General features: G+C 41.1%; 1 protein-coding gene across 2 annotated transcripts in view; it reads right to left on the bottom strand.

Annotated features, from left to right (window-relative positions):
• Positions 1 to 22891, bottom strand: part of elp2 (elongator acetyltransferase complex subunit 2) — a 26474-nt gene extending 3583 nt beyond the window's left edge. Inside the window, exons 1-18 of one of the 2 annotated variants that reach the window (XM_023412338.2) lie at positions 22750 to 22891; positions 22526 to 22604; positions 21774 to 21844; positions 21532 to 21676; positions 20172 to 20249; positions 19739 to 19803; positions 19553 to 19622; positions 16962 to 17108; positions 16575 to 16670; positions 15239 to 15339; positions 9367 to 9498; positions 8050 to 8199; positions 6196 to 6387; positions 5822 to 5891; positions 5574 to 5669; positions 3944 to 4001; positions 2834 to 2906; positions 1925 to 2117 (exon numbers count right to left, since the gene is read on the bottom strand). In XM_023412338.2, coding sequence (XP_023268106.1) covers positions 1925 to 2117; positions 2834 to 2906; positions 3944 to 4001; positions 5574 to 5669; positions 5822 to 5891; positions 6196 to 6387; positions 8050 to 8199; positions 9367 to 9498; positions 15239 to 15339; positions 16575 to 16670; positions 16962 to 17108; positions 19553 to 19622; positions 19739 to 19803; positions 20172 to 20249; positions 21532 to 21676; positions 21774 to 21844; positions 22526 to 22604; positions 22750 to 22881 — 1948 coding nt within the window. In that variant the 5' untranslated portion in view covers positions 22882 to 22891. The remainder of the gene's footprint in view (positions 1 to 1924; positions 2118 to 2833; positions 2907 to 3943; positions 4002 to 5573; positions 5670 to 5821; positions 5892 to 6195; positions 6388 to 8049; positions 8200 to 9366; positions 9499 to 15238; positions 15340 to 16574; positions 16671 to 16961; positions 17109 to 19552; positions 19623 to 19738; positions 19804 to 20171; positions 20250 to 21531; positions 21677 to 21773; positions 21845 to 22525; positions 22605 to 22749) is intronic. The other variant, XM_023412339.2, reaches the window with a different exon arrangement.

Below are 22891 nucleotides of genomic sequence, written 5' to 3'. Positions count from 1 at the left end.
GATCCTCTGGTGGTGGCTCTGCACACGCACACGCGCACACACACACACGCACACACACACACACAGTCCTCTGTATGATATGAAGACCCGCACACAAAAAGACCTGCACACACACACACACACACACACACACACACACACACACACACACACACGCGCGCTCCTGCCTCTGTGCAGTCCACCATACACACAAACAGTGCAGGACTGGTTAGCCTCTGTCGGTGCCCATTAAGACCGTCCTGGGCAGCCAAAAGAGCCAGGAGATGTGTTACCAGGTGCAGGTGGGGGGTAATCCTCTGAGCTTAAACGTTGTGTTCTGCTCACCTTGGATACAGGGATCAGGTTATTTGTCTGAGTCAAGGTGCTGAGATTCTCTCATATAAACAAACTCTCCAGGAGCATGCTCTTGTTTACAGAGGCCCTGTAGGAGGTGAATGGAGAGTGAGGATGCACAGGTTCTACTTTTTCTTTACTAGCTCAGGGCAGTAGCAGTAGTAGAAATACTGATCCAATATTAGTGCTTGTTTTTTTCTGATCAGATTTGAATCATCTTGTCGTATCTTTATAACAGTTTTTATGTGATGACAGCAGGGCAAATAGCTCCCATCTGGTCAGAACCTGATCTGGGACTCATACTGATCAAACTTCTAAAAATTACACAATTTTGTGTTTACAAAATGATAACATTTATCATGCTACTTACAGTCAAGTGTAAGAGAAACAGCTCACAAGTTATCAGATGATAGCCACCACCGTGTTAAATTAGTTACAACAACTGAAATGGAAAAGGACAACTGCAGACAATGAAGATGGCAGCTACAGTATAATCTACTCAGATCAAAGTAGGATAAAACTACAAGGAGCTGCCCTGTATACACTGAGTTTACTTTGGAGTTCCACAGGAGTATTCAGGGTTTGGGCCCACAGATGAAATCTCATTCACTTATTTTCTCAGACCATGTGGAAACTGACAGTGGTGACCTTCCAGAAACAAATCTGTTTTTCTAACCATTAAAGGGGAGAAGATCAAGCAAAGCAGACATAATTAGTGATACAGATAGTGACAAGAGTGGCTATTTAGCAGCATGAATCAAACCAAAGGCCAAAAACAAGCAACTACTTGTGGGTTTATGTCTGTATCTTCAAACAAGGGTTGCACAACTCCTGAAATGTATTTACAGCATTGGTAGTTTTCTTCTTCATCTTGATCCTGACATGACATGCACGCAAGCTCATATTTTATGAGCTATCGCAATCTGTTGCAACTTTGCTACACTGACAAGCCCTCTGGCAATAGATGACATTAAATGAAATATACAGGAAGGCATCTGTTATAGTCTGCATAGTTATTGTCCATCTGAAAGCTCCTGTAGCCCATTTCAAAGAAGAGTTGCATCTGCTACCCAAAGTGTCACCTGTAATACAGATATTATTACTTTTCTTAAAAAGGGGCCGTTAGGGAAATTCTAATTGTGGTCAATTTACATAAATATGCTGAAAATGTTGTTAAATTTAAATTTAAATAAATAATTAAAGAAGCGTTCCCTTATTAGCTCCTTTTTTGGACTAGTTTCAGTCAACGCATCACTTGTTTGCCTCTTCACAGTATTAATTAGTGGGATACTTCCAATCAGGCCAGCTTGACTTGGAATTTGATTTGGAACAAATCTGCTCAGTGGGTTTACCTAATTTTAATTAATTTGAATTAGGGGAGCTGGTGTTGTCTGCCAGTAAGGCTCCAATATTGTCTCTTTATCTTGAAATTCACTCATACACATTTTTAATTAAACTTGATTTATTTTGAAAGCACCGTGAAGAAACTATCATCTCATCCTGAGCCGCAGTGCGTTTGAAAACAAAATCCTGACTAATACAGTTCTTTAAGGTGGACCCCTCATTAGCGTCGTCCCACCCCGCTTCTCACCTGGACTTTCGGGCGTGGGCAGGTTACGTCTCCATAAAGACCATGTACGATCACGGGAAACCGCTAACAGGAGTTGTGCATCAGGTGAGAAGGCCATCTGGGTGACGGTGAGGGTGTGGCAAGGCAGCGTCTGCAGCTGGCGCCACGTAGCTGTACTCCACAGGAGCACTGCTGCATGCTCGGCTTTAGATGCCTGGAAAGACAGTTTAGATTAGTTTAACTTCAGATAAAAAAAATACACAATATAGCAGCTTTAAAAAAGCTTCTTTAAATTTTTTTTGTCTTCTTGATTTTATAACTTTTACTTTGTGGGCTATACACTTATTTGTCCTTGTTTTATATAATGTCATCTCTACCCCCCTCTGTCTTTACTTTTTCCTGTAAAGTACTTTGTGACTTCTGTTGTGAAAAATCCAATATAATGTTTGCTTGCTAGCTAAGATTTGTTAGAAAACAAAAGAAGTAGAGGTAGGTTGAGGGATTCGGATGGCTGTAAAAAGGGACATGATTGTGAGGAGAGAAAGGAATAAAGAAAAAAGGGGCAGAGGAAAGAAAGAATGACATTTGGAAGAAACAGAAGATGAAAGGGAGAAAGAAAGGGGAGGAACACACGGTGAGAAGGTGGGTGAAGTAGAAAAGAAGAGATTCAAAGTGTATGTGATGCCACCAAGCTGCATGTGCATCTCTATGTGTGTGTGTGTGTGTCTGCGCACAAGGTCACCACAAGGTACTATCAATACCTGACTGACAGCACAGTCTAAACCTGTTTGGTGTGTGTGTGTGTGTGTGTTGTGGTATCAGTATGTGCATGTATGTCATTATGCTCTATCTTCTCTGGTCTAACACCCACTGCGCTCAGGGGTGTCATGTAGTCCGGACTGTGACGTGGTCTCTGGCCATCACACTGACCTTGCATGCGGATGCCACCACCGTCCTGGCGCTGTCAGATGCGAGACAGAACATCTCAAAACCGTGGCCGTACCTGGAGGAGACAGAGGAGGAAAATCACAGAGATTAATCATGAACTGACGCGCTGAATATGTGGAAGGACACACGGGATCTGAAAGACAGACAGGTGAAGGGTGGACAACAACAAAGAATACGCTTCCAGTCTGACATTAAGTTGAGTATTCTGTTATTCCAAAGCGGCGCCCCGACAAGCTTTCAGGCTCGAGCCACCGCCGCTTGCTGACAGGTAAATAAGCAGAGTGTGAAATTAAAATGCTGATCTGCGATGACTGGTCTTTCTCCCGCTGACAGAGATGAACAATGATGAGGCCCCTGCTAATCATTCACAGCCTAATTACTTAGCTTGCTTACTATCACCTGGTTACTTTAAAATGTCAACAAAGTGAAACCACAGGTTGCAACTCAATGGAGAGAAATTCCTCCCCGAGCAGGAAGCTTTCAAACGCTGCAGCAATTTGGCCACGACGCTGAGATTATTATTTATGCCACAAAAATAATTCGGCCACTTACTCATTTTAATGTTTCTATTATGCACTAAATGATTCAAGGGGGTGCAGCCAAATGGAGGCAGAAAAACGCTTTTCAACACACACAATGCCCAAACCTCGAATAAACGGCCACGCCATACGTCATGTTTATGGTGGACTGACTGGTAAATGGATTTAACATTGACCACAAATGGAGGCAATATATTCAGTCTGGAGAAGAGGCTCATGGGATTTACAGGAAGCTGGTTTCTGATTGGCTGATGAATACAGGGAGCGAGACAACAAAGAGCTTCAGGAAGTTAATCAATTTCCGAAACATTAAACCCTTTGAGTAAAACCAAACAGTTCAAGCTAGAAATGTTGCCTCATTAAGTGCGATATGGAAACGCTGGTGTTTATAGAGTTTAGAAAATGTATAGAAAATGGAAATATGTAGTGGCGATTGTGATTTTAAATTGTCTCAGGGGGTGTGGATATTGTTTGTACTCGCAGGTATTTGAAACTAAAGGCAAGCTGAAAGGGTTTGGATACGCTGCTAGCGAAGAATCATTTCACTACTCACAGTTTCTGGACCTCAGGCCAGAGTGTGTTCTGGAGAAGATGATCCTCTGGTGGTGGCTCTGCACACGCACACGCGCACACACACACACACACACACACACACACACACACACAAACACACACAAACACACAAACACACACAACACACACACATACACACAGACAGACAGACAGAGTTAACCAGACTTCAAAATCCTCACATAACTGTCATTTGCAAAGCCCTGAAAACTGAGCCGTTTTAAAATTCAAATTCAACCAGTTTCCAATTTACTAAATGAGGATTACACCCAAGTGGCTATTATAATTTCCCTCTTTTAAATCCCTGTACTGTTAACCCACGGAGAGACAGAGTGTGTGCATGTGTGTATGTGATAGGTCTGCAAGTTAAAGAGAAAAAGAGACAGAACAGATACGGTAAAGAAAGACAAGAGTGAGCTAAAAGCTATAAGCTAGACTGAAAACATGATTGATCGCCTTGAGACAATGTTCTCTCACATTCACGTACAGCTTCTTTTAGTATTTAGCATGCATGAAATCCTCAGCTCTTCAACCCCCCCACCCCAAAAAAAAAAAAGCTATTTTGAAACAACTGCAGCTTTATTTCCATTTCTTAACGGCTGCCGGCTCTAAGGGGGATCAAATCCAGCCGGGTGCCAATCCTCTCCCTCAGACCGCAGGCTCTGCACAAGCCTCGTGCTGCCTTTGTGTTGCATGTAATTGAAAGCTACACTCCTTGTGTTTTTCTTATTGGTCATTGGCTTTCCCTTTTGCCTAATTATTCATTTGTATCCCTGCCCGCGGAAGCCAATCAAACGAGTGAAAATGCATTGTTAACAACAGTCTCCGCACTTGGTTGCTCCCTACATAGCCCGGGGTCATCGATACTTAAACTTTGCAATCACATACGCCTGCTATCTAATTAGCATTGCAGATTAAGGAGTGGTTTCAATCATGCTGATGACAGCCCTTCACACCCTCTGGCCCAGAGGTTTTATAGAGCAGCAACACATTTTCTTCAGTCTCATCCATTTTTTGTTTTCCTTTGTTTCTCTTATTCTTCTTTTACCATCTGCTCTTTGCATCAATTAGATGTAATTTTCCTTCCTAAACCTGTCTTATATTTCAAAAACTAGTTTTTTCAGTTCAGTTTTCATTCTGTAATAAGAACCAGCAATTTTCCTGTCCTGTTCCTGCATCTTTTATTTTTGCTTCTGCTTACATCACTGTTTCCTGTCACCTCTTCTTTCTCCGCTATAACCCATCACCCCTTTCCTCTCATCCCCTCCCCTGCTGCAATACGGTTGACCTCGGGCACTGTGGGAGTGGAGCATGGCGAGAGCCGAGAGTAATAACCAACTGTCCGTCCGGCTGCATATCATTGTCTCTTATAAGAACATCCAGCGACAGACAGACAGGAACTTATAATGTGTGCTGAGGCTGCTGAGCGATGAGGAATATGAATCAGCCTATCAGGCTGTAGAGAGAGACAGGGATGTGTTTTGGCTCCAAAATGTTTTATCAGGGAGGGTTAAATTGAATATAGGTTTACTCGGATGACAACCACGTTTTCAAAAACACTCTGTTATATTGAAGTAATTCTTGAAAGTGTATTTTATGTAACCTTACAGTACCGGTCATGTTGAGCGGGTGGAAGTATGACTCCTGGTATTGATCAGATATACTGTTGAACTGCTCCTTTCCTTCAGTGGTTTTTGGGGCAAGGTCACCTGTAAATTAGCATGACATGTCTGTAAATATATTTTATCTTACAAAAAAATAGTGAAAATACCAAACAAACCCGCAATTTAACAAGAAACACTTGCGTCAAGAATATTGATTGTCAGAAAAAACGTGTGCCCAACCTGAGCAAGTATTTTACCTTGAAATACAGCCTTGTTGGACAGACCCAGGGCAGGTGTGCTGGCTCCTTCTGGGAGGTTGGCAGAGTCCTGGCAATGAGCAGATAAATTAAGGAACAGAGAGAGACACACACACACACACACACACAAACACGCACACACACGCACACACGCCACACACACATCAATAACCAAGCAGGGTCCACTCAGCACATTTTACAGTTGGGAAACAAAGTGAAAGAGCCACTACCAAGGAAGTTTTGGTGATCTGTTCATAGGACAAAGGGCAAACATGTGGCAGTGTCCATGGATTTAATCACTTGACTATTTCTGAAATAAAAATGACATCGAAATATAATGATAATAATAAATAGTAATTTAATCTGGCACTCACACTGGATGTCAGCAGCTTTTCCCTTGATGTCCCAGAAATATTAGCAAAGTTCTCCACAAAATTACGAGGTGCTTGAAACACTCTCAGGACCTTCTCATCAGCTCCAGACACAAACTGAAACCGTCCGATCATGGCCAGACACTGCATGTCGTAGCCATGGATCTGTGGCCGTGAGATTTCATGCCAGGTTGCCTGCAGGGTGATGAAGACATAGAAAGATTGTTAAGATCCTAAGCAGCTGTGCCAGCGTTTCCATAGATCCTCTGACGTTGTGGGACGGGGATTCTCGGCTCTAAATCCGGGCGTTTGAAAACAAGCCAAATTCAAAATTGATTCTCCTGTTCAAATAAAACATTTCCAGATTAAGATGCAAAGTGTTCTCAGAACAGGAGACGGAGGGCTCCACTACAATGACTGGATTTCTTTTGGCATTGGCATGAGGTGGCAATAATCCAAAGTGGCATCTTGAATAATGCTATGAAGACTGGAACATTGATGACGTTTCTACCTAAACTGAATGTTTTATTCTGCCTCTAACAATTTCACCTGGATAAACCTGAGGTGAAATTAGAGGTGGACTATGGAGCCCTTTACTCTGATGTTAGAAATAAATCCAAAGAGCCTCCTGTGGTACTGCCAGGGGTGATTCATCAATCCCAGGAAGTCAAGTCTGGCGTCTTTCCCTCAAAAATATATAACTACCCCTAAACACCTTCAGCTGGTCTTCGTGGTCTATTGTGAGTTGCATAACATTACCATGCGTCATCCATGTCTCTTGGACATGAACGAGACTCTGCAGAGAAGCGTTCTTTCTTACTACCGGGTAAATCTGCCACAGTGTTTCCCATTCATCACCTAGACTAAACTTGCCCACAGTTTCACAATGAACCAACATTTTTTTTAAACTTCTCATAATATAACATAAAAGATGACTAACATTGTTATTTGTGTGTTATTTCTTCTTTGTAGAAATGTGCAAAGCGCATTGATTTGCACGGAGCTGCTGCGTGCATGTGCTGGGACTGGGCTCACTGGTCAGTCATAATATTTAACCAACTGGCCACAAATAGACGCTAATTCTGTGCGAAACACTGTCCTATTATAATAGCAAGAAGCATGTGTCTGGTGCAGTGACCTCTTAAAATAGCAAAAGTGGATATGGAGACACCCTAAATGCACTTGTGCCATTCACATTAGACTGTTATAGAGCCCTTTATCATTAAGTTTCTAAAATTCAATCAGGAACAAAACCTCAACATATTTCAGCAAACGGCAGCAAGTAGAACATATATATTAGGTGCTGACTATATCTCTGAGAGGTTAATACAACTGGCCAGCATTGAAAGGAGAGAAGAATACTAAATGACCATTGCATACAAGATACAGAGAGGCAAATGATGTGAATGGCAAAGCATTTCCTAAATTCCAGTGTCAACATGTTGATGCCATTAGTGCGAATCACGACCTCTGTTTTCGATAATGGCTCATGAATAAAGAAATGTGGTGTGGAAGCTCTTCATTTACACTACAAGCTCAATTAAGAGGAAAACAACCAACAGCAGTGATTTATTCAGACTAAAATGTACCATGTTTAAAAGGTACTGACAGTATATTCATAATACTCCTACTAAAACTGAATGATATGACAATATATGCTATTCTGTTTATGTCAGAGTAACTTTTTGTCATTAATATCTCTAATTGTATTTTGATTTGTATTTACAAGACAATTGCCTCAATGAAATGAATTGCCTTGATTTTGTGTTTAATTATTTTACTGGATTAGCTACTATTAGTTTTGCAAATTTTCTTCTACTTCAACATGTTAATGGTGAGATTTTGAGCATATTTTACCAGTTTTCCATCTTCTTGCCTCCATGGAGTGAAGAGTCTCGTGGTCTGGTCTGAGCCCACGCTGAGGATGAACTCACCCTCAGGATCCCAGCTGAGGTCCTGGACCGCACTGAAATGACCTGATATAACGACCCCAGGCCTCCACTCTCCCTGGACAGAGAGCATTGTAATAGTCAGTTTACAACTTTCAACCACAGAATTACCATCTAAACCGCTTCTAATCGACCTATACTGGCTACCCATAGCCGGCCAAATCAAATTCAAATCACTAATGCTTGCCTCCAGAGTGACTTCTGGGTCCGCACCCATCTACTTGAACTCAAACATACAGCATTATGTCCATTCTCAGCCACTGCGTTACTCCGAGGAATGTCGCCTGGCGTTGCCGTCTCTGCACACAAGGCAATCGTCGTCCAGACTGTTTGTGGTTCCCCCGATGGTGGAACAAGCTACCAAATGTTATTAGAGCAGGGGTATCCCTCTCTATCTTCAGGAATCTCTTCAAATCTCTTCAGAGAGCGCTTCCTCTCCTAACACCTTTAACACCCTAACATGCCTGACTAGCACTTACTATGCACTTTTGGTGCACTTCTTAACTTGATCTCCTCGCACTTATTAAATAGATGTAGGACTTAGTCCTACGGTGGTATTCTATGTCACCAGTGGGCAGTGCATGTCTGCACATGTACCTGGTATGTTCCAGCTGACATGAACACGGAGAGTGCCATCTTACCACCGTCTTACCTACTGCACTGAAGCTTTAGTGATGTTGCTCATGTGTAAGTTGCTTTGGATAAAAGTATCTGCCAAATGAGTAAATGCAAATGTAATGTAATGTAATGTAAACAACCCTCCATGACCAACATCCCTGCCACGGGATGTGAGTATTAATGGCAACTACATGAGAGTGGTTGATTATAATTTAGGTATTGCTGTCTGAGAAGTCAATCGGAATTAGTTATCAACACCTTCAGGTTTGCACTGAACTTTAAAATCACCTGCCAAGCAGCCATAATTGCAGTGCAGTTATCTCTGCACTTACGATGTGACTTCAGACCTCCATTCTTTCTCAGGGACGCCCAACAAAGACTCATGCTTAACCAGTCAAATTGAGTGGCAGACAGTAGACTCAGTGTGACTAATTACACTAATCACTGTCTCTCACACACTGTGTTGCTATGAAGCAATATTCTAACACTGAACCCTATTTGAAACACACTTGTCATTCTACTACTTCAGGAAAAAGTCGTACATTTCTTTTGCAAAAACAATTTCAACTTATGAGAATTCAGGTGCAGCTAAGGTCATGACTCTCACCTCTTTGTCTTGGTCCTTGCACCAGAGATGTAGCGCTCCATGAAAAGCATGGGCAACAATCATGGAGCCATCCGGGCTTATCTGGCAGCCATAGAAACCCAGAGTGTTGCCACCAACCTCCCCTACGTGCACCTGGTGTGAAAGAAAAGGAAGGAAAAAAAAAACATGTTGCGGGGGCGATTATTACTGATCAGAACGATCACCTCATCTGCCTTTTCAACACATTCATATCTGACATCAGGTGGGTGAAGAACACTTTTTGTTTCTGGGTCAGAATCACTGACGTGCTGCAGAGAAGGATGAAAGTAACTTGAAACAACATAAATGTGCATCACATGCCACACATGGAGGAAAAGTAAGTGAGTAAAGTAGGTTATGTTTTTTTAAATGCAGCTATTTCTGAGAGCTATGAATTAAGCACCTGCCTTCATCCTATGTGACATTCAGACAGTATATACAGCATATAGCCTATCTGCTCTGTCTGACACCTGGGTTTTCTGTAAAAGGCTACAGACTCAGATTTATAGAAAAAAAGTTAGGGTTGTCAAGCCTGTTCTCGTCTCCCACCATGTAACTAACTGCCTCCATAATGGTGGATAGAAGCCAAAAAAAAACAGCAAATTAAGCTGACAAGTCAGATGAGAAATTATGCAAAATGGGTCTTATTAGGGCTGAATAAACTGTGTTGTGTTTTTTCTAACAAAATAAATTTGTCTAATACAAAATGAAAGCAATTGCAGCACAGCATATCACATTAAACAAATAATCATGAAAAATGGCAAAGCTTGAGAACACAGAAGGATTTACATAAATTGGATTTGGGTGAGAGCCTGTGACCCCTGCATCACGTTCACAGGGCCGCTCATACAGACAGTGTAAACCCTCCATAGGGGTCTGAGCTTCCACTGAAAATCCATAATCTCAGCTCAGAACAATGTCAGAAAATTTAAAAACAAATTGCTCTTTTAGGATTCTCACCACCTGTCCAGTCTCGGGTACCTCGCTTTTGTGTGTCAAGACAATTCTGTATTGAATTTTTTGGATTCAAATCACTACTGGGGGCAGAAAGCCCATTTTGATTTAAGTGCAGTTACCAATTACACTGACAAATGAAAAATGCACTCATTTAAACTCCGTCTCAGTTCATTCTAACTCACATTAAAGTTTCTTTAAAGTTTTTTTGATTTGTTTTGTTACAGGTGGAGAACACAAAAAGAGAAGAATCAAACATTTAGACTTAAAGTAAACAGATGTGTTGGAGGATTACGACTAAAAAATGAAGAATATTCAATCATAATGAGAAATAAAAGCTTCTCCTTAGTACTGAGTACTATTACTGTATTCATCCTTTCACTGAAATTAATATCCATAGAGAAGAGGAATTACACATTTAAATATAGAAAACAATACAGCCTTCATATCGCATTCTATTGCTTGCATAACCAGTATGATCCGATGCAGGATTATCGAGCAAGAAGGAAATAACTTGAACCAGTGTGGAAATTAATCAAAATATATAAAATGTGAATAAACAGGAATTCTTATTTAAGCTTCAGAGAGCTATTTGGAGAATGAGCCGTCAATAGATTGTCCTGCAACTTGCTTATACAAGAAAAAAAATTAGCTTCAGCCTTGAACTAACGGACAGTGCAAAAGAGTAATTCTACCCCCTGCGCAAAGAGACATTTACAGTCACAGCTATCAGTTAAAGTCATGTCAGAAATGATCATTATTATCTAATCACTGTTGTGGGTTTATGCCAGTCAAAGAAAAAAACTTTTACTCAAGGACTCTGAGAGCATTTTGTGGACCAGGCAAACTTCTCACCGCCATGAGGAACTCAAACAATTAAAAGCTTTATCAGGCTCTGAGGCCTTGGAGGTAAATTGGGCCCAGAAGGGAGATCTATTCAAATCGATAGCAACAGAACCAGCTCTAGAGAGCGAAACACTGCTCCCTCAGCACCACTGTGGTCTGTATCCAGATACGACTACATTATATCTCTTCCATCTTTAATTAGCTTGTGCCTTTAATGATATGGATGTTGGCTGTGAGGAAATATGAGAAGTGCTAAATTCATACTCAAATGATTAGAATCGGAAAAGATGTACAGCTTAGCTTATTATCTTTTCCTAAAGCAGGGAGTGAGAGCATGTTTAGCTGCAGCCGTGACCTGAGGCACACTGCAGGAGACACGCAGCAGAGAGTGTGGGCATCCATTACATGTTCAACAAACAAGTGGAAAAGCTACATGTAAACACACCAGCAGGGGCACGCACATAACTTTGCTGTGTCCGTCTTCTGTATATGGCAGTAAAGTGGTGTCTTCAATGAAAGGCCCTCTTAGGGAACTTGCGCTGGTCATCAATGACCTTCAAAATAATGCCTGTCTGCAGGCTGAAACATGGTGGAACTAATGACAGCGATAAAGGCAGGCATTCACTTTGAATGGCACAATCCTCCAGCCATCCACAGAGAGAGAGAGAGAGAGAGAGAGAGAGAGGGAGGGAGAAAGGACAGAGAGACAGTCAGGTAGAAACATAGATGGTGAGATTGAGAGAGAACGAGATGCAACATTAAGCAGATTGATTTTAAAATTCTGCACACAAGAGCCGGCCGTAAATCATGCAAAAACTCACAAGAGGCAAAAAGCCGTCATTTGTCTTGTTTACGAGAGGAGGAACAATATGGATGCACGGCGTGCCTTATCGCTGGCCAGCGGGGGAATGGGTGAGGGATGGAAAAAAAGGACAGCAAGGAGGGGAGGGCATATATCATTCTTGGAGGGAAAGAGAAAGGGTGACGAAGGCTGGATAAGCTCAGCCAGGGCGGGAAAACCCACACAGTGCGGAGAACAGGTTTTCAAATCAACTTGTGTGGCTGAAGTACTGACTGATGCAATAATAGACTGACTCTAGACTTCAATTTCTCCTGGGTAAGGGGTGCAACTAAGAATTTTTTTCATTATCTTTTAAACTGTTGATTTGTCTTCATTGTCAATCGTGTAGTCAATACAAGTGTTAAACAGTGCGTTAGGCTGCTATTAGAAAAGGTCACTTGTATATTAAAAGCGAACCTGGACCTGCTTGAAGAGGTCTGGAGACCATTTACTGCTTTTCTTAAATCTACAGGCTTCAAAGATGATCAAAAGGAGCAATGAATGTTGCTTGGTGTAAACTTGTTTGTGTGAGTTATGAAGACTTCTGATGCATGAAAAAACTGTTTTATGTCAGAGAATAAACTTTTTTCTAAAAGCCTTTACATGTTACTTTTTTTACACTGCTTTATTTTTTTTTTAAAGTGTGTAGACATAAGGCCATAAATAGGTAGAAAAAGATATAAATAATATAAAAAATGTCACAGATCCCGGTGTAACTTCTTTACGGTCCTTCTTTTGTCCAGCCAACAATCCAAAACCCAAAGATATTCCTTTTTTTATATATATATATATTTTTTTAATAATATGAAACAAAGAAATGCAAAAAAACTTCCAAAAGACACATCCAAACACATCCTGGCCCTCTCAGTTGCTCTTCACATCTCAGCCTTTTTCTAACAATTGCTGAGTTTCCATTCCTTCACCAATTAACTCTCCTTTCAGCATTACATAAACAATATCAGAAATTGAAGCCATCCATACCATCCAATATTTATACACAGTCATCCATGTATTCACACGCACATTATTCAAAAATTAATTATTCAAAAACTCATTTTAGTTTTAGTGCATCTTCTCGATCTGCCGTGCGGCCAAGTGTAACTTCAAGAGAGTACGCAAGCCGAGGTCTGGAAATAGGTTATTTCTCAAACACACAAACACACACACACAAACTGACAATCCCTCCCGGCATTGTGGTGGCCCGCTGTGGTCAGTCTGAGATGCTAATTACCAGTGTGTCTCGTTAGCAAGATGTACTTTACGCAGCGGTGGGCAACGGCCACCCCACTGCTAACCCTGCTCTCCATTAAATCTCACCAATTACTCTAATCAGTGTGAAGAAGTGGAGCACTTCTTTGTAAAAATCGATTAATTAAGACACACATGGCTGGCCATTTAGCGCTGCGCAGCCCGCTCTGCCAAAAAGTTCAGCGTCCCATAGAAAAGCCTTTGTGAAGCTTATTCACGTTACAGAAAGCACTCAGAAAGGACCAAAGGCCTTTAATTCAGTCTAACGTGTAAAGATAGGGACAAAATGTATTTGCTGTTTTATTTGCTGTCATTTCATTGTTGCACGTGTGTGTGAGTGTGTATGTGTGTGTATGTGTGTGTGTGTGTGTTTGTGTGTGTGTGTGTGTGTGTGTGCGTGCGTGCGTGCGTGCGTGTGTGTGTCAGAGCTTCACAGGTTAAGCTTCCTTTGTAGGCAGGGAACCTGTCAGTTCAAAGGGTTTGGCTCTCATCTGAGAAGAAAAAAATAGGAGCAGAAATAGAGGGAAAGAGAAATGGAGGGGAGACTCATATGCTATGCACTTTCACATTCAAAAAAAAAAAAAAAAAGGTTATTCCAGGTGTGGGGGTTTATTTATTTATTTAGTTTTTAAATTTTTGGCATCAATAGAAAAAAGCGTGAGCTGAGGAGGGAGACTGGCCACAACCAGACTTCATTTCAAACACTTACTGCTGCTTTTCTTTTCCACTGACCACCTTTATCTAATCATACTAGGAGGAATATGTGACTTCGGCGCTGGCTTCAGGCCCTAATCCTCATCCCTTTGTCAGAGAGGAGAGTCTTTCATGGTTGTTCCTTTCTGTGGGCTTTTTTTTTTTTTTTTTTGCTCGTCACTGTGGATGTGAATGATGAGATCAAAGGTGGAAAAAATGTAACCGATCAAGCGTGAAATCTAATCACCTCAGAGTGTGATCACACTCAAGGTGCCTGCCATGGCGAAGTGAACCCTTTCTGTGCAATGGGATGTGTGGTATGTGTGCATTTGTGGGACGTATTCTAGGATGTCTGCATGTGTGAGCGTGTGTTTGTCAGCAGATGGTGTCTGATGTTTCTGCGACTCTGAGTAAGAGTATAAGTCAGTGCTTTTATATTCTGTTAGGTACGTGGAAAGGTAATCTAAGGTACTCCTGAGCCACCTGAGAATTTGCCAGTTGTATAAAAATAAATAAATAAAAAGCTGTGGGGCAGATGGGCAGAGGACTGCTTTTTCTTTGCCATCCACACTTGTGTTAAATTTAGCCCCATTCTGGCACAACAGCAGCTGTTGGGAGCTCAGAGAGACGAGGTGGAGGGGAGAGAAAGGAAAAGAGGAGAGAGATGATGTGAGAGAAGGAGATGAGACAGGAGAAGAGAAAGGGAGGCAAGCGGTGGAGAAAAAGAGGAGGAGGAGGACAGAAAATGACAGAGGGCGGGCGTGAGGAGTGAAAGGGAACGACAGATCATGGAGGGAAAAAAATGATAATAATAAGGAGAAAGGCAGCGCAGAGGGTATGGCACGTCTTCCACCGGCCTCTCCATCCCCTGTCGGATGTGTTGGGGAATGGGCCGTAAAAGAGGGGGTTCGGTGTGAGTGAGTGATAGAAGGGAAGATGGGGGAGGACAACCTCGGCTTGTCTAAACTCACAGTGGTGCGCTGGGCTGGGAGCCTCTTCATCACTGTCTATCACTTCTATTCCTGACACCTCAATGTCAGGGAGAGTGGAAACCGACGCAGGGGCACTGACAGCAGGAGAGAGGATACTGAGGGAGGGCTTGAGCTCCGGATCATGTCAAGAGCTACTGAAAGGGAAGCTAGCAGAAATTGAGTTGGAAAAGTGTTGTGTGGGTCTATGAGGATGTGTGTTCCCCTCAGAGAGTGACTGACACCGCATGTGTAGGGTCCGTGTATCTGCATACACCCTCTTTGTACTCCAGTCGACACTGACCTGCTCCACCCAGACTCCAGATCCCTCCTCAGGAGCCCAGAGGATCATGGTTTTGTCCATGGAAGCAGAGAGCAGACTTAGAGGCTGTTGCAATTCGCCACCTTCAGGGGGAGACAATGAGACACAGGATATGTATACAGGAATCGCATACACAATCAATAATGACCGACAACAACATTTTTAAACAGTGAAACAAAGTCTACTTACACCTCCTGTCACAGGTTACACAGTATTTCATTTAAACAGTGCGAGGGCTGAAGAGGGAAAACCATCCTATATTTCACATTAAAATAGCTGAAAGATTAAGGAACGTTCAGAAAAACTTACATCATGAGTGGCAACAATGTGTTTTTTTTTTTTTTTTACTTGTGTTGTTAATCACCTCACAACTCTTCAGATTTCCTTCTAGAAGATATTAATCCTTGATGATTCATTTTTAAGACTTCACAGAAACCATGATCATGATTCTGTCTCCAAAATGTATATGCTGAATATATATAATCTGGCAATCTGTATACATGATGCCTGCTCTGGTGCATCGAATCAGGTGCTTAGAACTGGTAAAAAGAGTGATCAACCACAGGTAAGGGTTCTGTGGTTAACAGGTCTCTCCTTAGCAAAAACAGCAGAAAGCTGCAGGCAAAGACATTCTCCCTACAGAGACCAACTGCAAAGAAAGTACAACTCAATTTTTATGTGAAGAGATTTATCATAACATATCATGATATCATAATTAATATCTATTATAATTATAATATCTATTATAATCTATTGTTTAATAAAATTAAATTTTTTTTTTAAATAGAAAAATAATCAAGACAAAATAATATTGAGCAAAATATTTGCATTCGTAGTTGTGCAGCTTTACTTGTGCGAAGCATCTAGACATAATAATGTGTTGGGTGTGAAGTGATCTTGATGTAATGAGCTTTTAAAGCAACTAGAGTTTAAAGAGAAGATTTAGCACATCTGGCAGCCATTCCCCTGAGAACTAATTAAGCCAATAACTTTTTTTTTCTTTTTTTTTTTTTAAATTGCCAATGTCTCTTGCTGTCTTTAGTAAGCAATAGCATTGTAAGACAAAAGGAGGGGAACAATTCCTCCATCCATTTACTTACACAGGCTGTAGAGACAGAATAAGTGATTGAAATGTTTCGAGGGAACCGTGTTTGATTCTAAAAGAAAAGGTTTGATTCTGCTTTTGACAAACACTGCTAACAGATTCTAGCAAGGACCCTATTTTCTTAAAATGCTGTGAAATGTAAGATTGTCCCATAAATTCATTTATTATGACCAATCCCTTCTCTGTTTTGTTTTTTTTTTCAAATCAAAGTACCTTTGTAGAAAGGATGCTGCCAGTGGACTCCATAGACCCAGTTCTCATGACCTGCCAGGACCGTCTCAAGGGACACAGCAAACACTGAGGACACATCTGTAGCAGGAAGACAGAGGCCAGATGAAGACTCATCAAATGTCAGTTTCATGCATTGAACACAAGAAAGGTAGCTGATGAAGTGAGTGGGAAGAGAATTTCTGCTTTAAAAAAAAACTATTAAATATGTGTTACACTGATAAATGTAAACACACATACACACACACTTGATTCTTTATGGAGGTCGGTAACCACCATGTGCCATTAAACCATCAAAAAGCCTCTCTCTTCATTTGATTCATTCATTAAATTAGCACCCTTTTCATAACCAAGCCAGCGTGGCGCGCTCACCTCTGTCCCTCACTTCAAAAACGTCCTCTTTCATTTTGATGATGGTGTGATCGTCCTTTGTGCGGGTGTCTGTCCCAGACTTGGCACACAGCCTCCACACTCTGATGAGACAGTCCTGGGAACAGCTGGCTAATAACAGCTCCCCACCTGAACGAGTCAGAGAGAGAACATGAAAACCTTTCCGACTGAAAGACATTTTCTGTCAACTCTTAAACTACCGTATCACCAAATTTATCAAGAATGACTTTGTAGTATTTGCTCTCCAGTGATGCTTTGAGGAAACGTTTGTCAATGCGTAATATGTGGTTTTATTTTTTAGGTGTAAAGAGAAATTCTGATATTCCTACAGAGGAAACACGTGGAGTTCTATCTTTCATGTATTTCAGGTTGATAAAATATTAAAACTGCATTAATGTACTTGTTGGTCTGTTGAGGGCAGCGCAACAAGCAAATATAATACAAATACAAGTAAATATGAGTAATACAAAATATATGTTACATGCTAAATGTCAGCATGTTTACATTTAATGGCACAGCATTTATGTTAACAAGCTAACAGAAGGCAGTGTATGTTAGCATTCAGCTCAAACCAGAATTGATCATGTTTAGACTGATAAAAGTTGCTCTCTACGGTTGCAACATTAGGCTATCTATAATTTGTCAATTAAGTGATAAGTTGATCAACAGAAAATTCATCTGAAACTATTTTGAAAAATTTGCTGGTGCCAGTTTCTGAAATGTGACAAGTTGAAGCTTCCCATATCAAACATTACTATGAAGTGAATATATCCCTGGGTTTTGGACTGTTGATCAGACAACAAAAGACATTTGAAGATGCCAGGTAGCATGTCTGTAGACTGTATTTCTGCTTTCATCAGTTATCTGTTTGAACTGTGATCAAGTCAGAAGTGAAGATTGGTCCTGACTGTGATGTATCCAGTAAGACAGCAGGAGTGCAGGCCAAATATATGTAGACAGGTGGTAAACAAAGTACACGCCAGTATCCCTGAGTGCCCCTGTCTCTCACATTATGTGTCCCAGGTTTAGTCCAATGGCCACTGGCCCAGTTTTGCCTCTGCCAAGATAAACAGACATAATAAAAAAGTCTTCTGTTGCTTCCACCTAAGGCCTCCCGAATGTCGAGAGAAGGGGGAGGAAGGCCATTATAGTTCGTCAATCATGTTGTAATGACACTCATGATAATGACAATGTTGACTGGTTTTGCTTCTCGCCTGAAACTCTGCCAAACCTGCATGCACTGGTGACTTTCTTGAGCCTGTCTGACTATTTCTTTTATACAACACTGTTTTTGAAACTTGATGAAAAAAAGGAACTACCCATAGGCATGGACACTAACTTTTCATTAATTTCTGATATTTTAAACATCTTGAATATTGTTTCCTCAGAATCTTTTCCAATGTAAATGAGATCATTTAATTCTGCGGACAAATAAACGTACATTTTTTAAGGGGGATACCAAAGCGGGTAATTCAGTCTTTTTATCCCAAAAACCCCATGAGATCCTAGAGATGACCAGCTGATTTTAAACTAGTGTTGATTTCAATCTACTGCTTAGATTGATGAGATTAAAAAAAAACAGGATTTTGAAAAGAGAATCCCAATATCTATGATAAACTGTACCTCTAGCACGGTGATCTGCCATCTGCCGAGTCATAAAAGAGCAAAAAGATTTATTTAATTACTATCACAGTGGAGAGAGGGTTTTGTCATTCCTATGGAGATATTTCATATAAGCAAATTTCTCTGTGCCTCTTTGCCGGCTGGGAGCTTGGCAGCGTGGAGTAGGTCATAGACTGCGAGTGGGAAGGAGACGCTGAGAGGGCTAGTTAAGGACATGAAATAGCTTTTACACAGTCAGAACAGTGCAGTAATGAAGTGCCCTTGAAGAGGGTTACACAATTAGTAGAGCCTGGATTGGATCCATGCATTACTATGTGCTATCACAATACTGCGAAAAGCACACTGGCTGGTGAAGCTGGACTAAAAAACCGGTGTAAAGTGAGAGACAGACACTGAATGGAATAGATTTTTTAAAAATGTTTTACTCATCTAAAAGGAAAAATTTGTTGTTTTGTGTTTTTGCTTTAAGGTCAAAGTGTGCCTTTCAGCCTTTCTCATCAAATCGACTGAAGCCTGTGACTGGAAAGCTCCTCCTAACACACAGCCTTCAACCAATCACATGTTACTGGACTCTTTCAAAGCCCAATAACTGCATTATCCAGCTTAGCAGGCTTGTTTTAGATAAACCAAACATAATGGAAAACAAAAAGCACAAGCCTTTCAGCCTTCAGAAGATAATAACCACCATATTAGAAACAAGCTAGTAATAAGAATTAATTTCCCCATGTACAGAGCAATTGTACCAAATTTCAATATTACTTTATTCTATGTATGCACGAAATTGGAAAACATCCTTAGCACAATCTTTTTTAATTATTTAAAAGGAACATCTGGTCCCAGAGTCCCTCACCACATCTTAAACCTTTGCTGTTTGCCTAAATCAAATAAGCATATGGCAGAATAACACTACAAACAATAACACTACCATCACTCCAAACAGTAGCACTCACCTACAGATGCCCATGCCACCCCACGAACCCAGTCTTCATGTCCTTGTAATGACATAGCTTTCTGGAACTGCTGTAGAGCAATTTCAAAAAGGTCAAATGTTGCCTTCACGTTTTAGGAATTCAAATTAAAGCGTTGGCACAGAGTACATGAATGAGTTTCCCAAGTCAGTATTGATGCGAGTTTACCTGTCCATTGGACTGCACGTACAGATGCACCCGCGAGTCATCACCCCCGCAGGCCAGTACAGGAACTGTGAGAGACAATGTTTAGGTTTTCACAGTCATGTAAGTACACACATCCACGTGTCAGGCTGCATACATTTACAGTGACTGGACATCAAGGTTTTTTTTTTTTTTGTTTTGTTTTTTATAAATAAGAGCAAGGTGGAGAGGCATGTCAAATAAAAAGGCAAAATGACACGAGACACTTCAAACTCAGAGCATATTTTGAATATGACATGCGCTTACAGGCACTAAAAACAGTGGTACAAATTGAGACGGAAGATGTGTGTGTGTGTGTGTGTGGGGTGCGTGTGTGTGCGTGTGTGTGTGTGTGTGTGTGTGTGTGTGTGTGGTGCACAACTTAAAGGATGTCTATGTAGGAACAGCTTAGGCTTACCTCTGCTGCCTGGCAACAGTGCGAGAGAGACATCCATCATGAAACCGCTGCCAAATGATATGATATGGAGGCACTCAGCTGAGGAACACACATGTACATGGAATTAAACTTTCTGATACACTATAAATTATATCAAACAATTAAATACAATATATATTAAGCTAAATGTCTGGCTTTTGGTCTTTGTGTGAACAGAGTTGTACTTGTGTTTCTTTTGACCGCTTCTGTGTCAAAATGTGTGAAATATTTGCCAAAAGATAAATTTTCCGTGCCTCTTTCGAGCTGCCACAATCTGCATACAGATACCAACATATCATAGCTAGTATTATTGTCTGAGAATACACGCCAAGGTTCTGCCCTCCACATACACACACACACTTGCTCTCCATGACTGTCCAGCAGCATCATCGTTCATCTGCACTGACAGGTGGACTGAAACTTTCATGAAAGAGAAGCTGTTACAGCTGACAGCTTGAAATAAGAAAGTCGATGTGGATAACTGCTTGGAACACCACTGATCTTCAACTACATGAAGAACTTAAAGCAATATTACAATTAAAACAGCTGTTGTGATTCTGTCAACTTACATTATTTAATAAAAACAGGAGGGATTACACATGAACAGTCATTACTGCCCAAAAAAACATCAGACTGTATTGACTTCCACATATGAAACATGCTGAGTGATATTTAAATTACGACCCTCGATTACAAGGTTATGTAAAAATGTGAAATTATAAACATAATATAATGGATGTGATGCAAACTAAACAGCTCCACAGGACTGCAGAGTTGAGCCATGATGTTTTTCCCATCATTATGAGGTTTTATTGATTTATTATTTATTGACCATGGTGTTTGTAAACACTGCCTTGCCTTCTAGCAGCCACTAGGGGGCAGATAGTCACACTGTAAGTGAGTGAATAAGATTACTAATTGAATATTTACTTATCAAGTGATATTGTGACTTTTCTGCTTTCTGGATGCATTGGGTGTCCCACATCCAAAAAACGCCAAAATCCCAATTTAAAAAAAAAACAAGGCAACAGAGTGTGTTGTCCGCTTTTGTAAGGCTGACTTCTCGAGAAAGCAATTTTTTCTTTTTAATACTGAAGGTATTCTAACGTGGCTGTGTGAACCCCTGAAGGTTGTCACAAGATGAATCGAAGGGTCATGAAATGATTACTTAGGCACAGACAAGCAAAAAAAGTTTGTGACAATCCAAATAAACAATTACTGCTTTAAAGAACTATTCTTTTGTACAATTTCCAACATTGTTATGGCAACAAAGTACCATACCAAAACAATTCCTCAGATCGACGCTAAAATCTATTTGCCATTTTTTTTGTTTGCCTAGTACCTTCTTTGTTTTCGTTGCAGAGCCACAGTCTGACTGTGGAGTCGGATGCTGATGAGGCCACCAGGATCTTTGAACCCTCCACATAAATGGCATCCACAGCACAAATTGGAGCAGTGTGACCCTTGCACTCCACTGACTGGATGAACTGGAAAACAGCAAAGAATATTTTAAGAATGCATATCCGTCAAGAGAAGCAGGAAACTTTGAGTCAGAGACACAATTTTATGCAGCAGGTGGCTTACCTTCTCATTTTGAGCCTCCCAGAGGATGAGCCGATTGTCTGAACCTCCTGAGACAAGATAACTCTCCAGAGCTGTGCCAACGAAAACAGCAAAGGTAAGTAAAGATACACTACACATATGGTGTATGTACTCTTGTGCACCTTTGGTCTGGGTCTGTTTTTCATGGCTTGGGCTATGCCACTTTGTTACAGTTAAGCTTGATCTTAATGCTAAGTGCATGCATTTGGAGGGGGGCTTTCCCAGGGGAATGGTTTTGTGAGTTTGGTGTGGAAGAGCCTGACAGGCCAGCACAGAGCCCTGACCTTAACCCCATCCAACACATTTTGGAGTGAATCAGCGACTGACCAAGTGCTCTTGGCGCCAAACGGGAGCAGATCCCTGCAGCCAGCCTTCCCAGAGGAGTGGCTTTTACAAAAGCACAATAACACCTAAAGCATGTAATCTTCAGGTGTCCATATAATTGACCATAAAGTTTACATACTATACTATTATAAAGCCTATGAGTGGCATGCTTCAAAATTCACGTGTTTTGAACGAGCACGTGTGTTTTGAAACCTCAATGAAGAAGACTTGTTGAAAACTTAACTGAATCAATTTTAGCCTGAAATAAATTAACTCTTGATAAAACTCGATCATACACACGCCTCTGCACAATTGTTCTAGTGGCAGATAAAACTGTCGCGTCTAACAGTAACAGATGAGAGCCAGATGTTTGACAGGTCAACATCTCTATGCTTCCTGTCCACACTCACCACAGTCCTCTCTGTGAACCCACTGGACTGCATTCACTCTGCCTGCGTGTCCATTCAGCACAGCGACAACTCGTTTCTCCTAAAGTAGCAGCAAATGATGTGTTCAAGAAGTACACGAACAAATTATGCGTTTATTTACAATTGCAGGATGCTCGGTTATCGTTAGCCGTGACAACTGACAACTGTAGCTAACTTAACAGGAGCAATTAGACAGACTTTAGTACCTGCGGGTCATAAAGAGCCACTGAGTTACATGTCCCAAAAGCAATGGTTCCTCCACGACTCCAAGAAACAACATTCGGTGTCTTGTTCGCACAACAAGCGACATGGCATGTTTCAATTACAGGGGCCGCCATCTTTGGACGC

This window comes from Seriola lalandi, unplaced genomic scaffold (assembly GCF_002814215.2).
Source record: "Seriola lalandi dorsalis isolate HSWRI2012SDOR001 ecotype SW California unplaced genomic scaffold, Sedor1 jcf7180002054476, whole genome shotgun sequence".
Classification (NCBI taxonomy): domain Eukaryota; kingdom Metazoa; phylum Chordata; class Actinopteri; order Carangiformes; family Carangidae; genus Seriola; species Seriola lalandi.
Note: the sequence above shows the minus strand (reverse complement) of the source record. Positions and strands in the feature narration are given on the sequence as shown.